The 23,091-nt window shown below is 36.7% G+C and overlaps 1 protein-coding gene across 8 annotated transcripts in view; it reads right to left on the minus strand.

Moving 5' to 3' along the window:
- The window catches only part of GPHN (gephyrin), a 624,681-nt gene that overhangs the window by 58,559 nt on the left and 543,031 nt on the right, over positions 1-23,091 (minus strand). For all 8 annotated transcript variants that reach the window (XM_065872421.1, XM_065872425.1, XM_065872422.1 and 5 more), the window contains one exon: positions 9,747-9,868. In XM_065872421.1, coding sequence (XP_065728493.1) covers positions 9,747-9,868 — 122 coding nt within the window. The remainder of the gene's footprint in view (positions 1-9,746; positions 9,869-23,091) is intronic.

The raw sequence follows: 23,091 nt of genomic DNA on the forward strand, positions 1-23,091 counted from the left end.
TAATTTGAAAAGATACATGCACTCCAATGCTCATAACAGCATTCTTTACAATGGCCAAGTTTGGAAGCAACCTAAATGTCCATCAACAGGTGAATGGATAAAGAAGATGTGGTGTATATACACTATGGAATACTACTCAGCCATAAAGAAGAATGGAAGTTTGCCATTTGCAACAATATGGCTGGACCTGGAGGGTATTATGCTTAATAATATAAGTCAGACAGAGAGAGACAAATACTGAATGTTATTGCTTATATGTGGAATCTAAAAAATACAACAAACTAGTGAATATAACAAAACAGAAACAGACTCACAGATACAGAGAACAAACTAGTGTTTACCAGTGTGGAGAGGGAAAGGAGGAGGGACAAGATAGGGGTAGAGGATTAAGAGGTACAAACTACTATGTACAAAATAGACAAGCTACAAGTATGTATTGTATAGCACAGGGAATATAGCCAACATTTTATAATAACTATCTATGGAGTATAATCTATAAAAATTTTGAATCACTATGTTGTACACCTAAAACTTGTATAATATTGTAAATCAACTATGCTTCAATAAAAAAAAATAGTAAATAAACAAGAAAATAAAAAAGAAGAAAAAAAGAAAATGTATACCTAGAATATCTAGAACAATGGCCTAAGAAGTTCATAATAGAACTGGACCAGGAAGAGAAGGTGATCATGTTACACCCATTTTAAAATGTTTCACCGTCCTACTACTAATTATTGGGTTGGCCAAAAGGTTCTATCGTTCTTTTCTGTATGATGGCTCTAGCAGCACTCAGTTGCCTTTACCTTCATTCTAAACAATTTTGTTTGATTGTATGTGACAGCTGTCATATCAGTGTGCATTTAAAAAAAGACATCAAAATTTGTGAATTTTTGTGTAGCCATTTTTTTTTTTTTTTTGCAGTACGCGGGCCTCTCACCGCTGTGGCCTCTCCCGCTGCGGAGCACAGGCTCCGGACGCACAGGCTCAGCGGCCATGGCTCACGGGCCCAGCCGCTCCGCGGCATGTGGGATCCTCACAGACCAGGGCACGAACCCGCGTCCCCTGCATCGGCAGGCGGACTCCCAACCACTGCGCCACCAGGGAAGCCCTGTAGCCATTTTAGTATTGAAGATGGAGGAGAAAAAGCAACATTTTCGGCATATTATGCTTTATTATTTCAAGAAATGTAAAAACGCAACTGAAACGCAAAAAAAGATTTGTGCAGTACTGTGACTGATCCAACATGTCAAAAGTGGTTTGCGAAGGTTCGTGCTAGAGATTTCTCGCTGGACGATGCTCTACGGTTGGGTAGATCAGTTGAAGTTGATAGTGATTAAATCGAGAATGGAGACATGAATTGAGAACAATCAACGTCATACCACGTGGGAGATAGCTGACAAACTCAAAATATCCAAATCAAGCGCTGAATATCATTTGCACCAGCTTAGTTATGTTAATCGCTTTGATGTTTGGGTTCCATATAAATTAAGTGAAGAAAACCTTCTTGACCGTACTTCTGCATGCGATTCTCTACTTAAATGTAATGAAAACGGTCTGTTTTTAAAACAAATTGTGACAGGCGATGAAAAGTGGATACTGTACGACAATGTGGAATGGAAGAGATCGTGGGGCAAGCGAAATGAACCACCACCAACCACACCAGAAGCCGGTCTTCACCCAAAGAAGGTGATGCTTTATATATGGTGGGGCTGGAAGGGAGTCCTCTATTATGAGCTCCTTCTGGAAAACCAAATGATTAATTCCAACAAGTACTGCTCCCAGTTAGACCAACTGGAAGCAGCACTCAACGAAAAGCATCTGGAATTAGTCAACAGAAAATGCATAATCTTCCATCAGTATAACTCAAGATCGCATGCTTCTTTGATGACCAGGATAAAACTGTTAGAGCTTGGCTGGGAAGTTCTGATTCATCCGCCGTATTCACCAGACATTGCACCTTTGGATTTCCATTTATTCAAAAATTCTCTTAATGGAAAGAATTTCAATTCCCTGGAGACTGTAAAAGGCACCTGGAACAGTTCTTTGCTCAAAAGGATAAGTTTTGGGAAGATGGAATTACAAAGTTGCCTGAAAAATGGCAAAGGTAGTCGAACAAAAGGGTGAATATGTTGCTTGATAAAGTTCTTGGTGAAAATGAAAAATGTGACTTTCATTTTTACTTAAAAACTGAAGGCACTTTTTTGCCAACCCAATACAGCTCCTTAAACAGCGCTGAAAGACAGTATACAGTCAGTAGCAAGCTGACTGCTTCAGGAGAGTCTTTTTTCACACAGGTAGTTCCTAACTCACAGATTATGTTCCCAGAGTCTATATGAGAAATTGGCTGTTTGGAACCTGGAACACATTCCTTTAAAAATAATATTACAGATGGTGGGCAAGACTCCAGGGTAGTTAAAAACAAAAAAACAAATCTTCATTTAGCTCATAATGTTACTAATATGTTGCTGAATTATGCTTTAGTATTAATCTGAATTTTGGAAACAAGGTGGAAGACTGAAGAAAGAATGTTGAAATGGAAAGCATTTGTTTAAGTTATCTTCCCATCTACCTTTCTAGGGTCCTTTCCTGCTGTCAAAGGTACTTCTTGCCATGCCTACAGTATCTTGCTGTGCTAAGGTTCTGATGTGGTCCTGTTCAGGATTTGCCCTATGAGTCAAAGAACTCTAAGTTCTAAGTGATTAGTTCCTGTTTATTTAGGACAGCAGATTTACCCTGATGTTGCATGTCTGATTTGAACTATTAAATATTAATATGTGAACAACTCACTCTCAGGTAGAATACTTTTAAACACAAATGCACCTCTAAATATTAGATTATCAAGAAGTATAGCAAAGTGAACAGAACAAACACATTTGGCCAATGTGGAGGATATTTGGGCTTAATAAAACACCTCTCCTAAACAGACTGGGTCTTGAGAGTCAGGGAATAAGGAGATTAACTGTTCCTTTAAAGTTTCTTGCTGTTCATGGCTTTTGCCCTTTCACTTCTCAAAAAGCTTTCTCTCCCTTCCCTTCTCTTAAAAGTACTGACAGAGGAGCTTAGATGGTGAGTAGGGGAAAGTTTAGAATAGGGTAGCCATTTGTGAATCTCAGTCATTTATAACTTGAATTAATGTAGGTCTGAATACCAAATTACCATTATTTACATTGCATGCACGCTCTCTTCTCCTCTTTCCCATTCTCCTCTCTCCACTCCTTCCCACCCCCTGGAAGATACTATGAACTTGTTATAACAAATTACCCAGAGGTAATAAATGCTGCAAAAGTGGCTCTAGTAGTTGTGGGAGGAAAGATAAAATAAGAAGTTATAAAAGGAAGGGGATTTTCTCTTTATGGAAGGGAGAGGTGTCTATTTTACAGTGAATAAGAAGCTTTATTTAGGGGTCCAGAAAGTAAACTTGAGCTACTGTAATAAATCCTCTTGCCTTCTTCTCCCACTTCTATATCACCTAAAGATCTAGAATTTTGCAACTCAAGTCCTTATAATTCATTCATACACACAGTCAATATTTAATTCAAAATTTAAACTAAATTTTCCTCTCTGGCTTTTGAAATATTGACAGTTACTATTTACTTAGGGGTTTTATCTATTAAAATGGATATAGAATATTTAGTTTATTAACCTTAATATTAATAAATTGTGGGTGCTAAGCCCAGTTAAGAGGGCAGCATGGTACAGCAAAAGGAGAAAGACCCTGGAGTTTGACAGGCCTAGGTTGGACTCCTCATTCTGTCTTTTACTAGTTGTGTGACTCTGAACAGCTTATTTAATTTTTTTGAGCTTCAGTATTATTATCTACAAAATGGGGATAAAAGACACTTATCTAGATCGGTTGTTTCATGAGGCCTAAATAAGATAAGTAAGTGAAAGAATGTAGTATAGTACTATATATATAGTAGGTAGTAAGTAAAGATTAGTATCTCTTTCCAGGAAAAGACTGGCATGTTTGGAGTGAGGAGGCTGGAGAAAATGGATGTGGATTGGGTGGGGAGGAAAGACAGGAGTGAAACAGAATTGAAAACTTCTTTGTAGTTCTTACTAATAACTATCTTACTCATTTCTGTAGTACCAAAGACTGAGACAACATCTGATATAGCATAACCCTTCATAAAAGTTTGTTGGATTATTAGAGTATACTTACCCACATATAATAAAACCCCAATTCTGCCACAAGCATATAATTGGCACCTTAGAAAGATCATATTTGTAGCAGAATAGAGGGTGAGTTAGAGGAGAACAAGGCTTGAGGCAGGGAGACCAGTTAAGAGGATAGCCTCATGTGCCTAGACAAAAAGTAAACAGAGCCCCAAACTAAGCCAGGATGGTAGAAATGAAGAGATAGGAACGTACAGAAGTACTGATGAGGGAAACTGTATGGGATTTAAATACAGGGCTGAGTGAGAGACAGAAACTTTCCATTCAGGTTTCTTATGGCTCGGGTGACTGGGTGGCTGGTGGGCACAGTCACTGAGCTAGAAGAACTCAAAGAAATGGAGTAAGATGGTAGTGGGAGGCGCAGTGAGAAAGGAAAGGAGGGAAAATGAATTTAAAAAAAATTTTTTTAATTCTTTTTCGGTACGCAGGCCTCTCACTGTTGTGGCCTCTCCCATTGCAGGGCACAGGCTCCGGACGCGCAGGCTCAGCGGCCATGGCTCACGGGCCCAGCCGCTCCGCGGCATGTGGGATCTTCCTGGACTGGGGCACGAACCCGTGTCCCCTGTATCGGCAGGCAGACTCTCAACCACTGTGCCACCAGGGAAACCCAATGAATTTAATTTTACATGTTGAATTTGCTCTGCCTATTGAACTTAAAGAAAATATACCTAGTAAGCAGGTGGATCTAGGCATGGAGCTCAAGACAGAAATAAGATCTGGGAGTCAATAGCATACAGAATTAGAAGGAAAAAAGGTCAAGGGTGAGCCATGGTGACACTTCCATTTGGGAATGAGCATAGGAAGAGAAGCTGCCAAAACAAGAAAAGAATAAACTACAAATGGAGAATGAAGAAGTTGAAATGGTGTATTGCTGGAGAGGGATGTAAAATTGTGGTAGAGAGACCTAACAGCTGGGTTGTGCAGGCATTTTATTTGTGTTTACAGACACATACCATTTTGATGAGGCTTTGCAATCCAGATGAAGATGAATCAACACCGACACCCTTCTGTTCTATGTAATAGCCTTCAGAATGCCTTTCGATTTAATCTCTTTTTTTAAAATTCTACTTCCAAATTTGAGCATAAGCTCTGGAACTTTCTAAAACATCTTTATTACTAGGCTGTAATTTATAGTGCATTTACAGTACATGCAATTTTAAGGACAAGATCTATATCTATTTCAGTTTTGAATCAAGAGCCTTTGGTTTAAAATTCATAGTAGAATCATGATTAAGTTTACCATACTCTGTTACTTCCTGTGATCCATGAACCAGTGGCTTGGTATTCTTGGGAACTTGTTAGAAATGCAAAATCTTGGCCCACTCCAGATTTGCTGAATCACAATCAGCATTTTTAATGAGATCTCCAGGTGATTCAAACAGGTACACAATTAATACTTCCTGACTAACTGAACAATGAATAAACAAACCGTATTGTTGTTCTTATTTCTAGTAGGTCTCCAACTTTAGCTCATGTGATACAACTTGGGCAAATTATCTTTCCAAAATATGGTTTACTATGTTAATTCTGCGTTTAAAACAAGCTGCAAATTTAACCAAACTGGGTAGTGCTGCCTGGATTACAAAACCTTTCAAAATCTGGCTTCAAATTTCTACCAAATTTACACAGATTATCCTTTTACCTGAACCTCCTACTCTAAACAGTCTGGCCTGACCTGAGTAAACTATTCTTTCTACTTCTCTATTTTTGTTCATTCCGTTTCCTACTTGGTTAACATACTCTCTTTTTCTAAATACACAAATCCTATTTATCCTTCCTGTCCTAGCTAAAATGAAATATCTTCATAATGATATTATCTTGTCTTCATAATGAGAATTGTGGATTGTTACTTTCAAGAAACTTAGATTCCATTTCCACCTCTGCCACTAACTTGTATATTGCTGGGCAAGTTCAATGAACATCTCTGGGTTTAAAAGCTAGTCTTTTTCATACACAAGGCCAATAGGCACATGCAAAGATGCTCAACACTGCTAATCATTGATAAATGCAAATCAAAACCACAATGAGATATCACTTCACACTTGCCACAATGGCTTTTATCAAAAAGACCACAAGTAACAAATGTTGGTGAGAATGTGGAGAAAAGGGAACCCTTCTATGCTGTTGGCGGGAATGTGAATTGGTACAGCCACTGTGGAAAACAGTATGGAGGCTTCTCAAAAAACTAAAAATTGAACTACCATATGACCCAGACACTCCATTCCTGGGTATATATCCCAAAACACTAATTTGAAAAGATACATGTACCCCAGTGTTCACAGCAGCAGCATTATTTATAACAGCCAAGATATGGAAGTAACCTAAAAGTCCATCAACAGATGAATGAATAAAGAAGATGTGGTATATACAATGGAATACTACTCAGCCATGAAAAAGAACAAACTTTTGCCATTTGCAACAACATGAATGGACCTGGAGTGTATCATGCTTAGTGAAATAAGTCAGACAGAGAAAGACAAATACTGTATGATATCACTTATATGTGGAATCTAAAAAATAAAACAAACTAGTGAGTATAACAAAACAGAAACAGACTCACATATATAGAAAAAAAAACTAGTGTTTACCGGTGGGGAGAGGGAAGGGAAGAGGGATTAAGGAGTAGAGGATTAAGAGGTGCAAACTACTATGTATAAAATAAATAAGCTACAAGGATGTATTGTATAGCACAGGAATACAGCCAATATTTTATAACTTTAAATGGTGTATAATCTATAAAAATTCTGAATCACTATGTTGTACACCTGAAACTAATATAACATTGTAAATTATACCTCAATAAAAATTTTTTTACATTATAAAAAATTTGTCTTTTTAAAGAAAAACGCTAGGAACCACAATGGTATTGTGTTCCACACAATGAGAGAAAATATGTCTAAGGAATATGTTTTAATATTCACATAATAGTTAAAAATGAATGTTTTAAAAATATGGTTAATGCTCACGTATTTGAAGCACCCCTCCCATAAGCTCCACTGTACCCTCTTTTTAAATGAAATGTACAAGAAACAAAGGCAAAATTCATCCAGGTCAATCCAAGTAAGTTATAGAGTCTTACCCTTCAATTTTAACATTTATTGTTAAAGTCATGGTAGGTGATAAGAATAAGAGCTAAGAAGTAGAATCATACAGAATTTAAACCCAGACTGAAACCTTTTAAAAATAACAAGAATAGCACTCTTACTCCCTACTCTTATCTGGCATAGCTGAGTAAGGGTTCTGTGCTTGCTGACATTCTTGAGCTATTTCTCTCCCTGCTTTAAACATAGGGTAGTTTCTCCCGTGACCCTGCTTGTTTCCCTGGAGAGCTTCACATAGAGGCTTCTGTATAACAACATTTGCTTTCACTAGCAAACGGCTATATAGGAAAGAGAAGAATGAAGAGGGAGACAACCTTCACAGAATATCAACAGGCTGCAGATTAAATGTGCGTTGTTTCCTTTGCTAAATTCCCAGCACAGATTTCCATCTGAACAGTTTATAAATTCTTTCCTCCCACATTCCACCTCTGCATTTTAAACCATTTACTCTGGGCCTCTTCAATACAGCACTCTTAGGCTGAGAAAGTTTAGATTTGCATCAATTGTATTTAAAAAAAAAATTGTTCTCAGTTTTATGTAAGGTATTAAATCCAAGAAAAGAATATACTAAAGATGTGCATATTCTCAAAATTGCCTATATCTTGCTTATAAGTTTTGTTGTTCTTTATATGCTGTTTTCAAGGGACATTTTGAAGTTACATGTAATAGCAACATTAATTATTAGGAAATGTCTACAACGAATCAACAGCTCGTCCTAGAAAATCAAATATTAGCATATCAGCATAGGAACCTTTCAATGGTGTTTTGGCCTTTGTAGTAAGGTAATGGCAGCATAGCTTTTCATTTTAATACAAAAGTACAACATTAGGAGGAGAGAATGAACAGAATTATAGTCAAGACAGCATAAGGTAAAAATGATACACACAAACAAAAAGCACCTTTTACCTTATAATAGTTCTTAGAGCTCATTAATGTACTTGGAGGCAGGGCCAAAGTCAGCGGTGGCTGGGAAACAAATTCTAAATCTGGTGCGTTTGTTCCCTGGAGTTTCAGGTCTGTTCTGTGCTGTTGGAACTCTTGGATTCATCCTACCTCCTCTCAGAAATTACTTTTTGCCTTCTTTAAAGGTGTATCTGCATCAGGATAAGTTTTAGATGCTTGGAAGTTTTTATATATGAAAGGATGGGTTACCAGTCAGGTCCAAGTTCAACCTTCCCTGCTTTTTTTCACTGGGTTCTTTCTATCCCTTCCCAGGGCTACGGAGACTGGGTCAGGGGTGATACTAGGTAACCTGCAGCACTGGCTTCACCAGCATGGGTTCTAAGTTGGCTGGTTACTTACCTATGGACTTCTCTAGAACTAAACTTTCAGGTAAATACAAATGGTGAATTAAAAAAATAAAATGATGTTTGAAAATATGTGTCACAGACTCTACTCCAGTGTCCACAGAGAAAGAAAAAAAATCAGCAGGAAAGAAGAGAAGTTTAAAAGGTGAGATTAACATAAAAACTACTGCCTTTCAGGTTACTAGCAAGACGCTGTGTTCCAGGTTTGGACTACATTGTGTCCAGTTTGAGCCTAAACTGGGGTTTATAGGAGTCCCAGCATACCTTGTGAAATGGTAGGACAGAGCCTCTTCAAGAGCATATTTGAGCCCTGGGAAAGCACTCATCTTAAGGGAAGGAGGATCCAGGCATAATGAGCTTTGCTCAGTGACAAGGTGGTGATAAGACAGATAGGGGCAATTATGGGTGACAGATACATCAGGGCATCCATCACTCAGATATGTCTCCTAGCTTTGTCTCCAGCAGGCTGTTGTTTGAGTGTTACTAAGAGCAGGCACACCTCTGGTGAACTGGAAGTAGTGCCTGGTGAAAGATAGCTGAACAGCAGTGTTGCATGGAAGTGGGATGTTCAGAAGGGGCAGACTTGTTTTTGATTGCATGTGCAGTTGGAGCTGGAGACGCAGTTGGAAATTTATAGAAATATTTGGAGAATTTAGCAGAGGGCTGAGTTAATTTAGTAAATGGGGTAATATGCTCTCAGAGATGGGCAATTATAGTCAATGTGCCTCCCTTTGTATTTACAAGTGGGTGAAGCCTGGAGAAACTCAGGTTTTATAAGAGTACGAAAATCAATATAAAAGTCCTAGAAAATAATTGAGCTTAAATAAATGAACTTCAAAGAATCAGTTAGTACTAATTTTGACATTTCCTTCTTACTCTTCTCACCCATGTCTTCCCTATCTTTCTTGACATACATAAAAGTATGAATAGGAATAACACCCAAAGCAGAGCAACATATTCCTCCTATTGTAAAAGGCATTCCAGGAAAATGTCTGTCCTTAAAGGACATAGACATCTGCATAATTCTTTGACTTCTGAAGAATGAAATAAGTGAAAATTATGGTATTAAATTTCTTTCTCTTTAGCAACAATCCTGCCTAGTTAGTATTCCCAAAATTCAAATTTGTACAATAACAACTTCAAAATAAAATCCAATACTTACTTGTCTCCCACAATTCCCAAGTTGATTGTGGGGTAACCATGTTCCTGAATTGTTGCTAAGAGGGTTGAACGATTGCTGTCTCGAATCTTTCCTGGTAAGAGGTCATCTTCAGGATTTAGCAGCTACAAAGCCAAAAAAAAAAAAAACCACTACAAATTATTTTCTTAGGATAATATTGCCTATTGTTAATGGGGAAAAAATAGATCTAGTAAACAGAGTTTAGCACATCTAGCACCTAGAACAGTATCTGGCCCATAGAAGATATATGCTCAAAGGATCTTTGATAAATAATGAAAGCACAGGAGGATCAGAAAACAGTCCTCCAGAATTAAAAAACATGCAGAAATTTAAGTGGTGACTAAACAGCAGGCCAAATATCACACCAGCTTTGGCTACAATTTGACAGAATAGTGCTCTGGAGATAGCTGCCTTTCTACTGGTTGGTTGTTTACTGGGTCAAATTAAAAAAAAAAACTTTCTTTTTTCCTCCCACTATTATTTTCTAATCTGTCCTTCACTGAGAATATTTGAGGAAGAGACTGTGTGACATGATATTCTCAAGTCTGAAGAGAATGATCATTTATCTTTTCTTTCAAGCTTTTGATCTCTTTTGTGAAGTGGGATCAGTAGTAACGAAGAAGTTAAACTTATTTGAAGGAGAGGGAGCCAGATATCTTGCCTCTATTAGCAAACTTAAACAAGTAATACTTAACTGCATACACCCATGATTCCATGACTTTGAACTGAATCACCCTTTAGAGATTTAATATCTACTATTATATGGCAATGAAGAAAATTATAAGAAGCTTATTTTATGTTGGGATGTTCCAATGAAGCAGTGTAGCGTAGTAGCAAGCAAGAGTCTACCTTATTCAGATAGGGTTCAAATTCAAGTTGCCCAAACACATTATGCCACAATTTTCTCATTTATAATATATAGTAATAAAACTACCTTGAAAGGCAGTTGTTAGGACTGAGATAATGAATACTCAGTTAACATAGATAAATATACAATAAAAACACTTCTCTGTCCTTTCTTTATGATACATGATATTGAAAGAGCACCTAATTCCCCCCAATTGTTCTCATATTGTTACTCCTAGGTGCTAGTATGGATGGAATCAGTTTATAACGTGAACACAGATTTACATTTATTAGATTATAAAATACTTAAGAGTAGGAGGTCCCTAACACACACAGACACATACAACATGCAAGTTTAATTTACACAATTTTAAGATATACTTTGATTTCAGAAAATTACAAAATGAAAAAAAAAGTACATCTTTGAAGTGAGAAAATCTGGAATATCATCTTAGGAGGTTGAAGGCAAGCCTGCACATTTCAGATGCTTAGGCTGTTAATATGGCCAATACCCAGGGTTTTGTATCTCAGTTCTGCCAAACAATGACCTAAAGCCCCTTTAGTCTTCCTTCTGACTCATTAGTGATACCACGTGGCTGGACCTTTGGCTTTATGTTGGAAAAGTAGTAGCTTTGCAAACAACTGTCCCCTTAAAATATCTGCAGAAAAACTTTGGTCATCTTATTCACTGTCACCTGGGAGACTTCCCTTCAAGTACTGCACTAATCTAACTTAATCAGATCCCATGTGACACTGCAACCCACTTTCATCCTTTGTCACTGGCAGAGCTTGGAAAGTTGCTATTGCGGTACTAATACAGATTAACTTTCTGATCTTAATTAACACACAGTTATTGAACTTATAATTTTATAAGGCCAAGGCTTGCAGCTTTTAAACTCCATTAATCACACAAGTTGCTGCAGAAAGAAAACTGAATGGTTATATAATATTTTTTTCACAAAGGGTACTGACCACCAACTGAGTAATAAGATTTCCCCGTTATTAGGGTGGTTTCTTTGCCCTTCATGTTCCTCTCTGTTATTTTGTTGCACACAGTTCCAGAAATAATAGAACAATTAGCGATCACTGGAGAACCAGTTGTTTGTCTGTAAAATTGACATAATGAAATAATAGCTAGTTAAGTGAGGGTATGGGATTTCCAGTGCATTTTAAGTATTTTCAAAGAAAACATACAGAATCGAATGGAAGATTATAAGGTTGCATACACTAGAATAAATTCACAGTATTCCTCTTTAAAAATGTAATCTTATTTTCCAGCTTCTTATACTTCTAGTCATCTCTGGAATGATGCCTGAAACTTATTGTAGTTAAAATATAAAAGAAAAAATACAATATAAAGTAAAATAAAACATAACCCAAAACAAACAAAAAAGAAAACAAAAACATAACCCATTATCTTGATACCTTGTTACTTTCTTATCCACCCCATACTAAATTTCAATTTCCTGTTTCTGTTATTGTCAATGGTGCCACGTATTTCCAGCTTTCAAACATTTAGCCTTTGATTTTTTTCATTTTGTAGTCCACTATCTTCCCAAAGGTTTCAATCCTTAATCCTTACTCCATCTTTTTTTTTTTTTTAATGTTTTGCTGCTTTATACACAGGAATCCATCTCCTCGACACTACATTTTTATTCACTCTCTTATCAACCCTCCCCATCCCCCAATTTCAGGCATTCAATATATCTGAATTTCTGCAAAAGCCTTATAATTGGCTATCTTGCTGACAGACTCTTTCCTTCTGAGAAATAAAATAGACACATCTACTTGCAAAACTGTACGATTACTTGCATAACAGGTAAACTGTACCAAACTATGATATGTAACAAACTATCTTAAGTCAAATTGTTATAACATAAGCTTGTTCAGACCTGTATGGTCCTATAAGATTATGGACAATTAGAGACCATGGTAACTCCATATGGACTCGTGCTCCAAAGATAAAATGAAATTGTTTCAGCAACTCACCTATTTCACAAAATGTGATCAGTCTGCCTAGACCGTATTTACTAACTACCTTAAAACCACCTCATGACCAATCCCAGTCCTCAAAATCCTGTAAGTATCCTTCTGTAACTTCCTCCTCTTGAGACACTACTGAGACTTTCAAGGTGATGCTCTTCCTTGCTCAGAAACTTTAATATATCCAGCTTTGTATGATCAACAGGTTTCCCTGGTGGTCTTTGTATTAGGACAATGATGGTCACGAAGGTCCCTACCAACACTTAGGCAAGACCTCATGCCGCCACTATTCTCATATTGGTTACATTGCACTTCACTGAGGTCTTTTGAGCCTCTTTGCTCACGGGAGTCTTTATGATGGTAAGTCCAGCACTTACATTAAACGCTGATCCTTTTTTGTTGAGCTCCCAAAGTTAGCTGAAATTTGTTTTGTTTTTGAAGGGGAGCAGAATATGCCGCCTCCAAATGTGCCCATTTGGCACATGCATTACTTTCAGCTGAAGGCAATCAAGACCCAGCAGACTCAATACAAACATTTACTACTCCCTTAACTGCCTAAAAGAATCTAGATAGGGGGCCTGGCCCAGAAAGAGAGCCATTACCAGAGATAACTTTTTATCTGACTTACCTGCATGGTAGGGCAAACATCTGATTACTGAACATCTGCTCTTCTCATCTTCCTGAACTGCCCTTCTCCCCTTTGAAGCCCCAGGCCCTATCCCATTCCCTAGCTCAGACTGACATACAAGCCTCAATTGCCTGACTGCCTTTGGGTCTCATATTTTTATGGGATTCCTGTATGTACAAAATTAAACTTTTCTCCTGTTAATCTGCCTTATGTCAATTTAATTATTAGATTAGCCAAAGAACCTAGAAGGGTAGATGGAAAAGTTTTCTGCTCTAAGAGTAAGATTCCCAGGACTTTTTGGTTATCTGACTGAATTTGTAAGGATTTTTGTTTTCCTTAGTGTTGGTTTGCTAAAGTGTTGATTTGCTACTAACCATTTTGTTTGTCAATTGGCTACATTGTTGTGTGTCTGTAAGAACTTTTCTTTGTTTATGTATGAGAAACTGGCTTTCAGAGAGATCTACCTCCCCATTCTGGCCTGCTGACTTTTAGGGTTAGCTCTCAATGGTTCAACTTTAGTTTTTTTTGTTTTTTTTTTTTAAATTTTAAATTTATTTTTTTATACAGCAGGTTCTTATTAGTCATCAATTTTATACACATCAGTGTATACCTGTCAATCCCAATCACCCAATTCATCCCACCCCCACCCCCACCCCCCATCGCTTTCCCCCCTTGGTGTCCATACGCTTGTTCTCTACAACTGTGTCTCAACTTCTGCTCTGCAAATTGGTTCATCTGTACCGTTCTTCCAGGTTCCACACACATGCGTTAATATACGATATTTATTTTTCTCTTTCTGACTTACTTCACTCTGTATGACAGTCTCTAGATCCATCCACGTCTCAACAAATGACCCAATTTTATTCTTTTTTATGGCTGAGTAACATTCCATTGTATATATGGACCACATCTTCTTTATCCATTCATCTGTCAATGGGCATTTAGGTTGCTTCCATGACCTGGCTATTGTAAATAGTGCTGCAATGAACATTGGGGTGCATGTGTCTTTTTGAATTATGGTTTTCTCTGGGTACATGCCCAGTAGTGGGATTGCTGGGTCATATGGTAATTCTATTTTTAGTTTTTTAAGGAACCTCCATACTGTTCTCCATAGTGGCTGTAACAATTTACATTCCCACCAACAGTGCAAGAGGGTTCCCTTTTCTCCATACCCTCTCCAGCATTTGTTATTAGTAGATTTTCTGATGATGCCCATTCTAACTGGTGTGAGGTGATACCTCATTGTAGTTTTGATTTGCATTTCTCTAATAATTAGTGATGTTGAGCAGCTTTTCATGTGCTTCTTGGCCATCTGTATGTCTTTTTTGGAGAAATGTCTATTTAGCTCTTCTGCCCATTTTTGGATTGGATTGTTTGTTTTTTAATATTGAGCTGCATGAGTTCTTTATATATTTTAGAGATTAATCATTTGTCTGTTGATTCATTTGCAAATATTTTCTCCCATTCGGAGGGTTGTCTTTTTGTCTTGTTTATGGTTTCCTTTGTTGTGCAAAAGCTTTTAAGTTTCATTAGGTCCCATTTGTTTATTTTTGTTTTTATTTCCATTTCTCTAGGAGGTGGGTCAAAAAGGATCTTGCTGTGATTTATGTCATAGAGTGTTCTTCCTTTGTTTTCCTGTAAGAGTTTTATAGTGTCTGGCCTTACATTTAGGTCTTTAATCCATTTTGAGTTTATTTTTGTGTATGGTGTTAGGAGGTGTTCTAATTTCATTCTTTCACATGTAGCTGTCCAGTTTTCCCAGCACCACTTATTGAAGACACTGTCTTTTCTCCATTGTATATCCTTGCCTCCTTTGTCATAGATTAGTTGACCATAGGTGCATGGGTCTGTCTCTGGACTTTCTATCCTGTTCCATTGATCTGTATTTCTGTTTTTGCACCAGTACCATATTGTCTTGATTACTGTAGCTTTGTAGTATAGTCTGAAGTCAGGGAGTCTGATTCCTCCAGCTCCATTCTCAACCTTAGTTTTAAGGACTTTAGACATATATAAGTGATATTTTCCCTGTTGACTGGCTTTTAGCTAATGAATTCATGGATTCACCTAATAATAAACTTGTACTTCTCCTGGCATAAGTTGGCTTCTGTTTTATCTTTCTTGCATTTATTTTTCTAGAAAGCGTAGTTTCATCAAGGAAAATTTGGAATTGCAGTGGTCGTTTTGGAGTACTTTTGACATGACAATTATTCACTTGAAAGCACTTTTAGAATAAAGGGCGAATACAATTCGGAATATTCAATGATTATCACTTTTATTGTTATGCACTGCTTCAAAATGAAATTTTAATAAAAATACAAAATATTTACAAGTTTGTTGAACCCTGTATTGAGGAAATTCTCTGTCTTACTTGTCTAAAAGAGGAATCACTTAGTTTATTTTAAGAGACCTCTCTCTTTGTTTCTGTTCTTCAGAGATTTAATCCTACCTTGATGGAATAATCCTATTTAATTCTATCTTGATGGTCTTGATGGAATTGTCAAAGGGCCTAAGACTGGTTGTAATAACTTACTTTCTCTCTTTTTAGTGTATTGAAATGGGTTTGTCTGCATCTAAGACTTCTCCTCTTTGCAAAGAGAAGGTATTAGAATTTTATAGGTCAGTAACTATTACCATATCCATTGCAAACAGCTTCCTTATACATCCTTACTTTCTCCTTCTTTTGGAAAATGTAATTAATTAATTAATTATGGACATTAATTAATTATGGCCACACCTTAGAAATACCTAGATAGTCCAGACAAACAGACCTAACACAAAATAAGGTGAGAAAAGTCAGATTATAAACTCTAATGGAGAATGGTCTTATTCTAAATGGCTTTTAATTAAACTCTGAAAAATAAGTTTTAATTGAGAGTTAAATTAATTGCCTTGGTTGCTTGGATGTAAGAAAGAAAAAGGAACATACAGAGCTTTTAAACATAATCTATGGAGTCTTTAAGAATTTGGTTTATAAATACAGATGTTTACAAATTGTATTAGAAAAAATTCATATTCTATTTCTATTATCATGATTCTGGACATGTCAGACTGATTTAATAATTTTAGTTTAAAAACTGTCCTGTGTCTTTTTCCTAACTTTACTACCATATAAGAAAGTTATACTAGTATAACATTCTAGTTATGTAAGCCTTGGGTCTCTCTGCTTTATTTTTTTCTATTCTTAAAAACTCTTATTTAAAAAAAATTTTTTTTAATTAATTTTTATTGGAGTATAGTTGATTTACAACCTTGTGTTAGTTTCTGCTGTACAGCAAAGTAAATCAGCTATACATATACATATATAAAAAATCTTAATAGGTTTTTTTTTTTTGGCCATGCCACACGACTTGTGGGGTCCTAGTTCCCTGACCAGGGTTCAAACCTGGGCCCCTGGAAGTGGAAGTGTGGAGTCCTAACCACTGGATTGCCAGGGAATTCCCTATTTTCTTATTAAAAAAATCCTAATTTGAACCTTCTAAATTGTGTTCATCTAAATATGGGGATGATGATATGGAATGTCTCCGTGAAAAGAGACTGATGAGGTTCAAGACATGCTACCCCAAAATATGGCATTTGGCATAGTGAATATTTTAAGCTGAAGGAATTTGAGAAATAGTACATGCAGGAAGGACTTTCTGACTTTCCCCTGAAGCACGTCAAAAAACCCTTATGTTAGAGGTGCCCTCCCTATGCCCAGAGGAAAGGAGCATCCTTATCTCTGAAGGTGAAGGGACAGAGAGAGGAATCTGAAGGAACAGGCCTTGCTAAGTTTCCCTCAGTTTACTACACTTTCCTCATGACTTCTGTCCTTTCCTATTTCTCCACAACTTTCCATTTTTCATCAAAACTAATTTAAAAAATGCTCAGGTTTAACTGATTCTTCAGGTCTTCATTTTTTTTAAATGAAGGCTCTCGTGTTACATAAAACTTACATTAAATTAATGCTGTGCTTTTCTCTTATTAATCTGTCTTTTGTTACAGAGGTAATAAAATTCAGAGCTTGAGAAATTAGAAAGGTAGAGGAAAAAATATTTTTCCTCCCTTACAAGATGAATTCTTATAATGCTTCTATTAAATCATGACTTTATAAGAAATTAAATTTTAATTGCCAGATCCTTAGTTAACTCTAAGATCTTAAACTAATATTAATTTGATTGACTGGTAAATAATCTTGGATATGTGGACACTGTAATGTTTAATATACCAGTGCCTGACGTAGAGAATGGACTTGAGGACATGGGGAGGGGGAGGGGTAAGCTAGGAAGAAGTGAGGGAGTGGCATGGACATATATACACTATCAAATGTAAAACAGATAGCTAGTGGGAAGCAGCCGCATAGCACAGGGAGATCAGCTCAGTGCTTTGTGTCCACCTAGAGGGGTGGGATAGGGAGGGTGGGAGGGAGTCGTAAGAGGGAGGAGATATGGGGATATATGTATATGTATAGATGATTCACTTTGTTATAAAGTAGAAACTAACACACCATTGTAAAGCAATTATACTCCAATAGAGATGTTAAAAAATATATATACCAGTGTTTATATTAAGTACATCATTAACAGGTTAAAGTAACCATCATTAACAGGGTAGAAAGGATATATGAAGATAGAGGAATGCTTATGTAAGGTAATGATTATGTTTTATTTATTAGGAAAAAACAGAACAATATTTTTCTTAAAGTAAAAATTACTGATTGTGCCAAAATATAAAGGAAGACAGTAAAAAATAAATTTAGGAGTATTATTCAGTAAAGTATAGAAGGTCTGAATGGAAATGACTTATTGCTTGGCAGTAATAACTATAAATAATGAATATACGGGAAGAATAATATATATTAAAAACATTGACAAAGTTGGCTACGTGACGTGGGCTTATTCATAAGGAAAAAAGGCCTATGGATCTTTTATTGTAAATTGTTACTAGAATTTGGGTTATCTTTTTGTTAAAAATGGCTAAGTTAATTTGTGTCCAGATAACAAAGGTCCCTTTTTATAACCAAAATATTCTGTTAACTCTCTGGTTTATGGCACATTCTTAAATCATTTTAATCAAAAGCTTCTAAAAATAATGGTTACTTATTGTTGATTAAAATTATTGTCTGTAAATATTTATTGTCTTTATTTATGACATATTAATATCTTGTTTCCTCTGACAACTCTTCTTGGTTTTGCCTTTCCCAAATTTGGAATAAATCTGTTGTCTTTTATACCTTTTAAGCCATTTTTGAGTTTACTGGATGGCTACTACATAATACAAAGATTTGCTCCTTTCTTCTTATAAAGAGAACCATGCTAAAATATTTGACATATTTTCATATACAGGTTTGGAAGTCTAGAATCATGGCTTTGAAGTACCTTGCAAACTTTGGTAATATATTTGTCCTAATGTTTGTCTGTATGGCAGTGGCCGAATATATAAACTCTAGAGCCTTAAATGTTGCCGCACATTTTACTGTAAGCTATATGGTTCAACAAATTATCATGAAATAAAGAGTACACAAAGGCATGGTGCATGTAGAGATCAAAAAAACTACCTCAGAAAACCTAATACACAATCATAGCCCATCAAAAAGTGGTACCAATCTGGATTGATCACATCTCAAAGATAATGAGCTAATTTAGGCTGAAAGTGACCAGAAGTGGGGGCACTGAGGAATGAAATTGAAATCAGAATTTGCAAAAGTGTACTATGACTTTTAATACAGATAAATTGTGCCAAACCATAATACAGAGCACAAACTGTCTTAGCTGAAATTGTTTTTTAACACCAGCTCATTCAGAACCACATGTTCTAAGATCATGAACAAAGTGATTTAATAGTAACTCCACATAGATTCATATGTTCCAAAGATAAAGCTACTGACTGTCCAGTTCCAGCAACCTGCCTAGATTACAAATTCTAATGAGTCCTACCCAGGGCTCTGGTGGTCTTTGTACAGGGGTTTTGACATTTCTGTTGCTCAGGAGCCCACATCTACTGAAAATGATCTTTCTCAAACACCAATCTTATGACTTTCTCCTCCTCAACTATACTCAGCACTGTCTCCCTGTCTGCCAATCCATGGTCATTTTTTACATTGTTAAAAACTATACTGAAGGATCAAGACTCACCTCCTTTAAGAAACCTTATAAAGGAAGAAAATTCTGACGCATGCTACAACATGGTTGAAACTTGAGGATATTTTGCTAAGTGAAACAAGGCAGACACAAAAAGAAAAATTCTATATGATGACACTCAGATGAGGTACTGAGAGTAACCAAATTCATATAGATAGAAAGTAGAATGGTGGTTGCCACAGGCTGTGGGAGGGAGGAAATGGGGAGCTGTGTTTAATGAGTATAGAATTTCAGTTTTGCAAGATAAAAACTGTTCTGGAGATTGGTTGCACAACAATGTGAATGTACTTAAAACTACTGAAGTATACACTTAGAAATAGTTAAGATGATAAATTTTTTGTTATGTGTATTCTACTGTAATTAAAAATGAAAAAAATTAAATGTCACTGATGACCTTGGCAATAACAGTTTCAGGGAATAGTGATGCCTTTAAAAAAGTGGCAAGTCAGGAAGGAAGTATTCCACTCTTCCTGGTAGGAAGGGAAAGATGGTGAGTGAGATTAGGTAATGGTGGAACATCAGGTGGAAATATCCAGAGGAAGTTGTAAATGAAGGCTTGAATTTACAAAAGAGGTTAAGTTTAGGGCTACAGATATGGGAAGTTACCTGCATATATTTGACATGAGAGGAAAACTCTAAGGGAGAATTTAGAGAGAGTGGAAGACACAGTAGAGAACAGCATCCTAGGGGAATATTCCAATTAGGGAATGGGATCAAGATAAGGAACAATGAAGAAAAAAAGTAGTAGTTGGCAGGGCATCAAGAGAGAACAATCATGGAACACCAGGAAAGAGACAGTTTCAAGGTGGTGGGTGAGGAATGGCACTGATGTCAAATGATATAGACAGTTTAAGGAAGATAAATATCAGAGCAGGTTTTAGAGGTTAGGAGGTGAATAGTATACTCAGGAAAGCAGTCTCTGTACTAATGGGGGGCAATAATGAGATTTGGGAGTTTGAGGAGAAAGTGCAGAGTGAGGAAGGAAAGCCAGCATGTGCAGACCTCTCTTTCAACAAAGCTGGTAGTGGATAGGAGGTGAATATGCAGTAGCTCAAGGAGGCAAGAAGGTTTTTAAATATAGGTTCTCTTCTGATAGCGGTAATCTTTGTCTTTTTGGATGTGAAAGGAGGATGAGCCACTAGAGAGAAAATAATCAGAGAACATAGAAGACACAGGAAGTAATTTAGAAATCAAAGTTCTGAGGAAGGTGAGAAAAAGTGGGTCTAAAGGTACAAGTAAAGGAATTGTTCTTAGAAAGAAGTACCTTTTCCTTTTAGATTGGAAGAAAGGAGGATAGCTAAAGGAATGGGGAAATTTTCGAGGTAATGAGACGGGAAGAAGAGATCTCACCTAGTTCAGTTTGACAAATATATTTATTTTTTACCTTTACTTTTTTCCCATAAAGGTGGTTAGGTCATCTGCCAAGAGTACAAAATAGGGCTGCTACTGAGGTTTAAAGAGGGTATAGAGTGCATGAATGAACTATCATACTGGAACTGGAAGAATGTACTAGAAAATCAACAAGACAGTTACATCAGAATTACTGAACAACTTTAAGTGCCAGGTTGCCATTAAATGGCAGTAATTTGTAGTTGTTCAGGTAATCATAGTTCTATGAATTTTTTCAGTAATGTTTTTCTGCTTGGGAGCAAAAATGGAGAAAGTGGAGAATGGAGTCATTCACTTTGGGTATTACCACAGTAAGCAAAGGAATAGGTTAAAGGAGTGAAGCTATCTAAAGTGTTATGAAGGCAACTTTAAAGTGGTGAGTCATAGTCCTTAATCTGGACAAGAAGTATAGTGTGGCTAGAAGAAAGTAATGGACTATCTAACCTGATAAGTTTCAGAGATTGCCATTAAAAAGCTGGGGAAATGAAATTTAAGGAAGTGGGAAGCATTGTGGAATAGTGGAAAAAAGTCATTACAGCCAAAAGATTTAGGTGTGAAACCAGGCTTCATCACTTACACAACATATATAATGTTGGGTAAGTTGCTTTGTTTTTGAGCTTCAAGTTTCTCTTATGTAAAAAGAAGGATAATTATATTAACCTCATAGTGTTGCTTTAATCATAAAGCACATAGCGGTACTGGTCATAGTAGACACTCAACTTCTTATTCCTTCTCTTATTAGTGGGGACAAAGATTTTAAAGATTCTACTTTTATAATAACAGCTGCTTGTGGCAGCTCCCAAAGAACAGTATATGGAAATTTTAGACAGACTTTATATATCTAAAGTTTAAACTTGTTTGTACAGACATCTGTTATTGAGAGTGGCCAAGAGATTTACAAAAGACAGAATAAAATAAGGAGAGGCATAGTGGAGATAAATACACTTAGTTCTGTGTATGTGTATGTGTGTGTGCGTGAGAGAGAGAGAGAGAGAGAGAGAGAGAAAGAGAGAGAGAAAGGGAGAGAGGAAGAGAGAGGGAGAGACAGGGAAGGAGGGGGTAGGAAGAATGAGAATGAATAGAAATGAATGAATGAGTTATGGAATATGGCAGAAGGTGACTGAAACTAGAAGAAAACTCACCATCTATGGAAGGAATATTTATTGCTAGTACTTTGGGTAACTAGATAACAAGCATACAATCTTGACTTCCTGAAGCTAATGGCAGCTGGCTGACTGATGTCCAGTTTAAAGACCTAAAATTCACCATCTACAGTTTCAAGGGAAACAATATATTTTATGGAATGGAGCTCATCTTGATGTTTCACTTTCTCTTATCTTCTACCTTGAATTCACTGGCAAATCCTGTTTGTTGATTTTACCTTCAAAATGTATCCTGGATCTGATTACTTCTCACCATCTCCACTACCATTCTAGTCCAAATCTCTTGCTGGAGTATTGCATATCCTTTCCTTTTTAAAATTTATTTTAATTTTTAATTTTAATTTAATTTTGTGTGTGTGTGTGTGTGTGTGTGTGTGTGTGTCAGGCAATTTTATCAGCATTGGTAATACAGTAGTGAACAAACAATACAAGTTTCAAAGAGGTACAGACAGTAACCACTGCATATCCTTTTAACTGGCCTCCCGGCTTTTCACTTTTTCTCTCCCATATGCCAAGCCATACATATAGAAGTCAGAGTGATCATTTAAAAATTTAAGACATTTTATGTTCCATGCTATGTTTCGCTTCCTCAAAACTGTCCATTTAGAATAAAATGATCTTGTTTCTGTTACCTCTCCAAGCTCATCTCCTTTTACTTTTCTCCTTTCCCTCTATACTTCAGCCACATTGGCCTCCTTGCTGTTCCTCAAACTTGATAAGCATGTACTCCAGGGCTTTAGTGTTTGTTGTCCCCTCTGCTTGAAACACAGTTCTGTTCACGAGGCATATACCCTCAATGGCTTCAGATTTCCACTCTAATTTCCCCTCATCAGTGTGGCCTGATTAGCCTTTGTAAAACAGAGGACTCTACCTGTCTACCAGTCAGGTCCGGGACAAGAAAACCAAAACTCCTCTAGGTATTTCAAATGGAGGGGGTAGGAGAAGAGAGGATTTAATGCATGGGATTGGTTACAAATATGTTGGCAGGGTTGGAGAAACAAAAGAAGAAACGTGTATTACTTAAGATCAGTAACTGCAGTCACCATCGTCCCCAGGGCTGTTGGAGGAAAGTGATGTTACTGAGTTGAGGAGATATACTCCTGCTACCTTCTTTCCACCTTCTAATACCATGTTAATGCATCTCAATGGCAAAACCTAACTGGACCACAGCTGGAAAGAGAGTCTGGGAAACTGTTTTCAGG

This window comes from Phocoena phocoena, chromosome 2 (assembly GCF_963924675.1).
Source record: "Phocoena phocoena chromosome 2, mPhoPho1.1, whole genome shotgun sequence".
Taxonomy (NCBI): domain Eukaryota; kingdom Metazoa; phylum Chordata; class Mammalia; order Artiodactyla; family Phocoenidae; genus Phocoena; species Phocoena phocoena.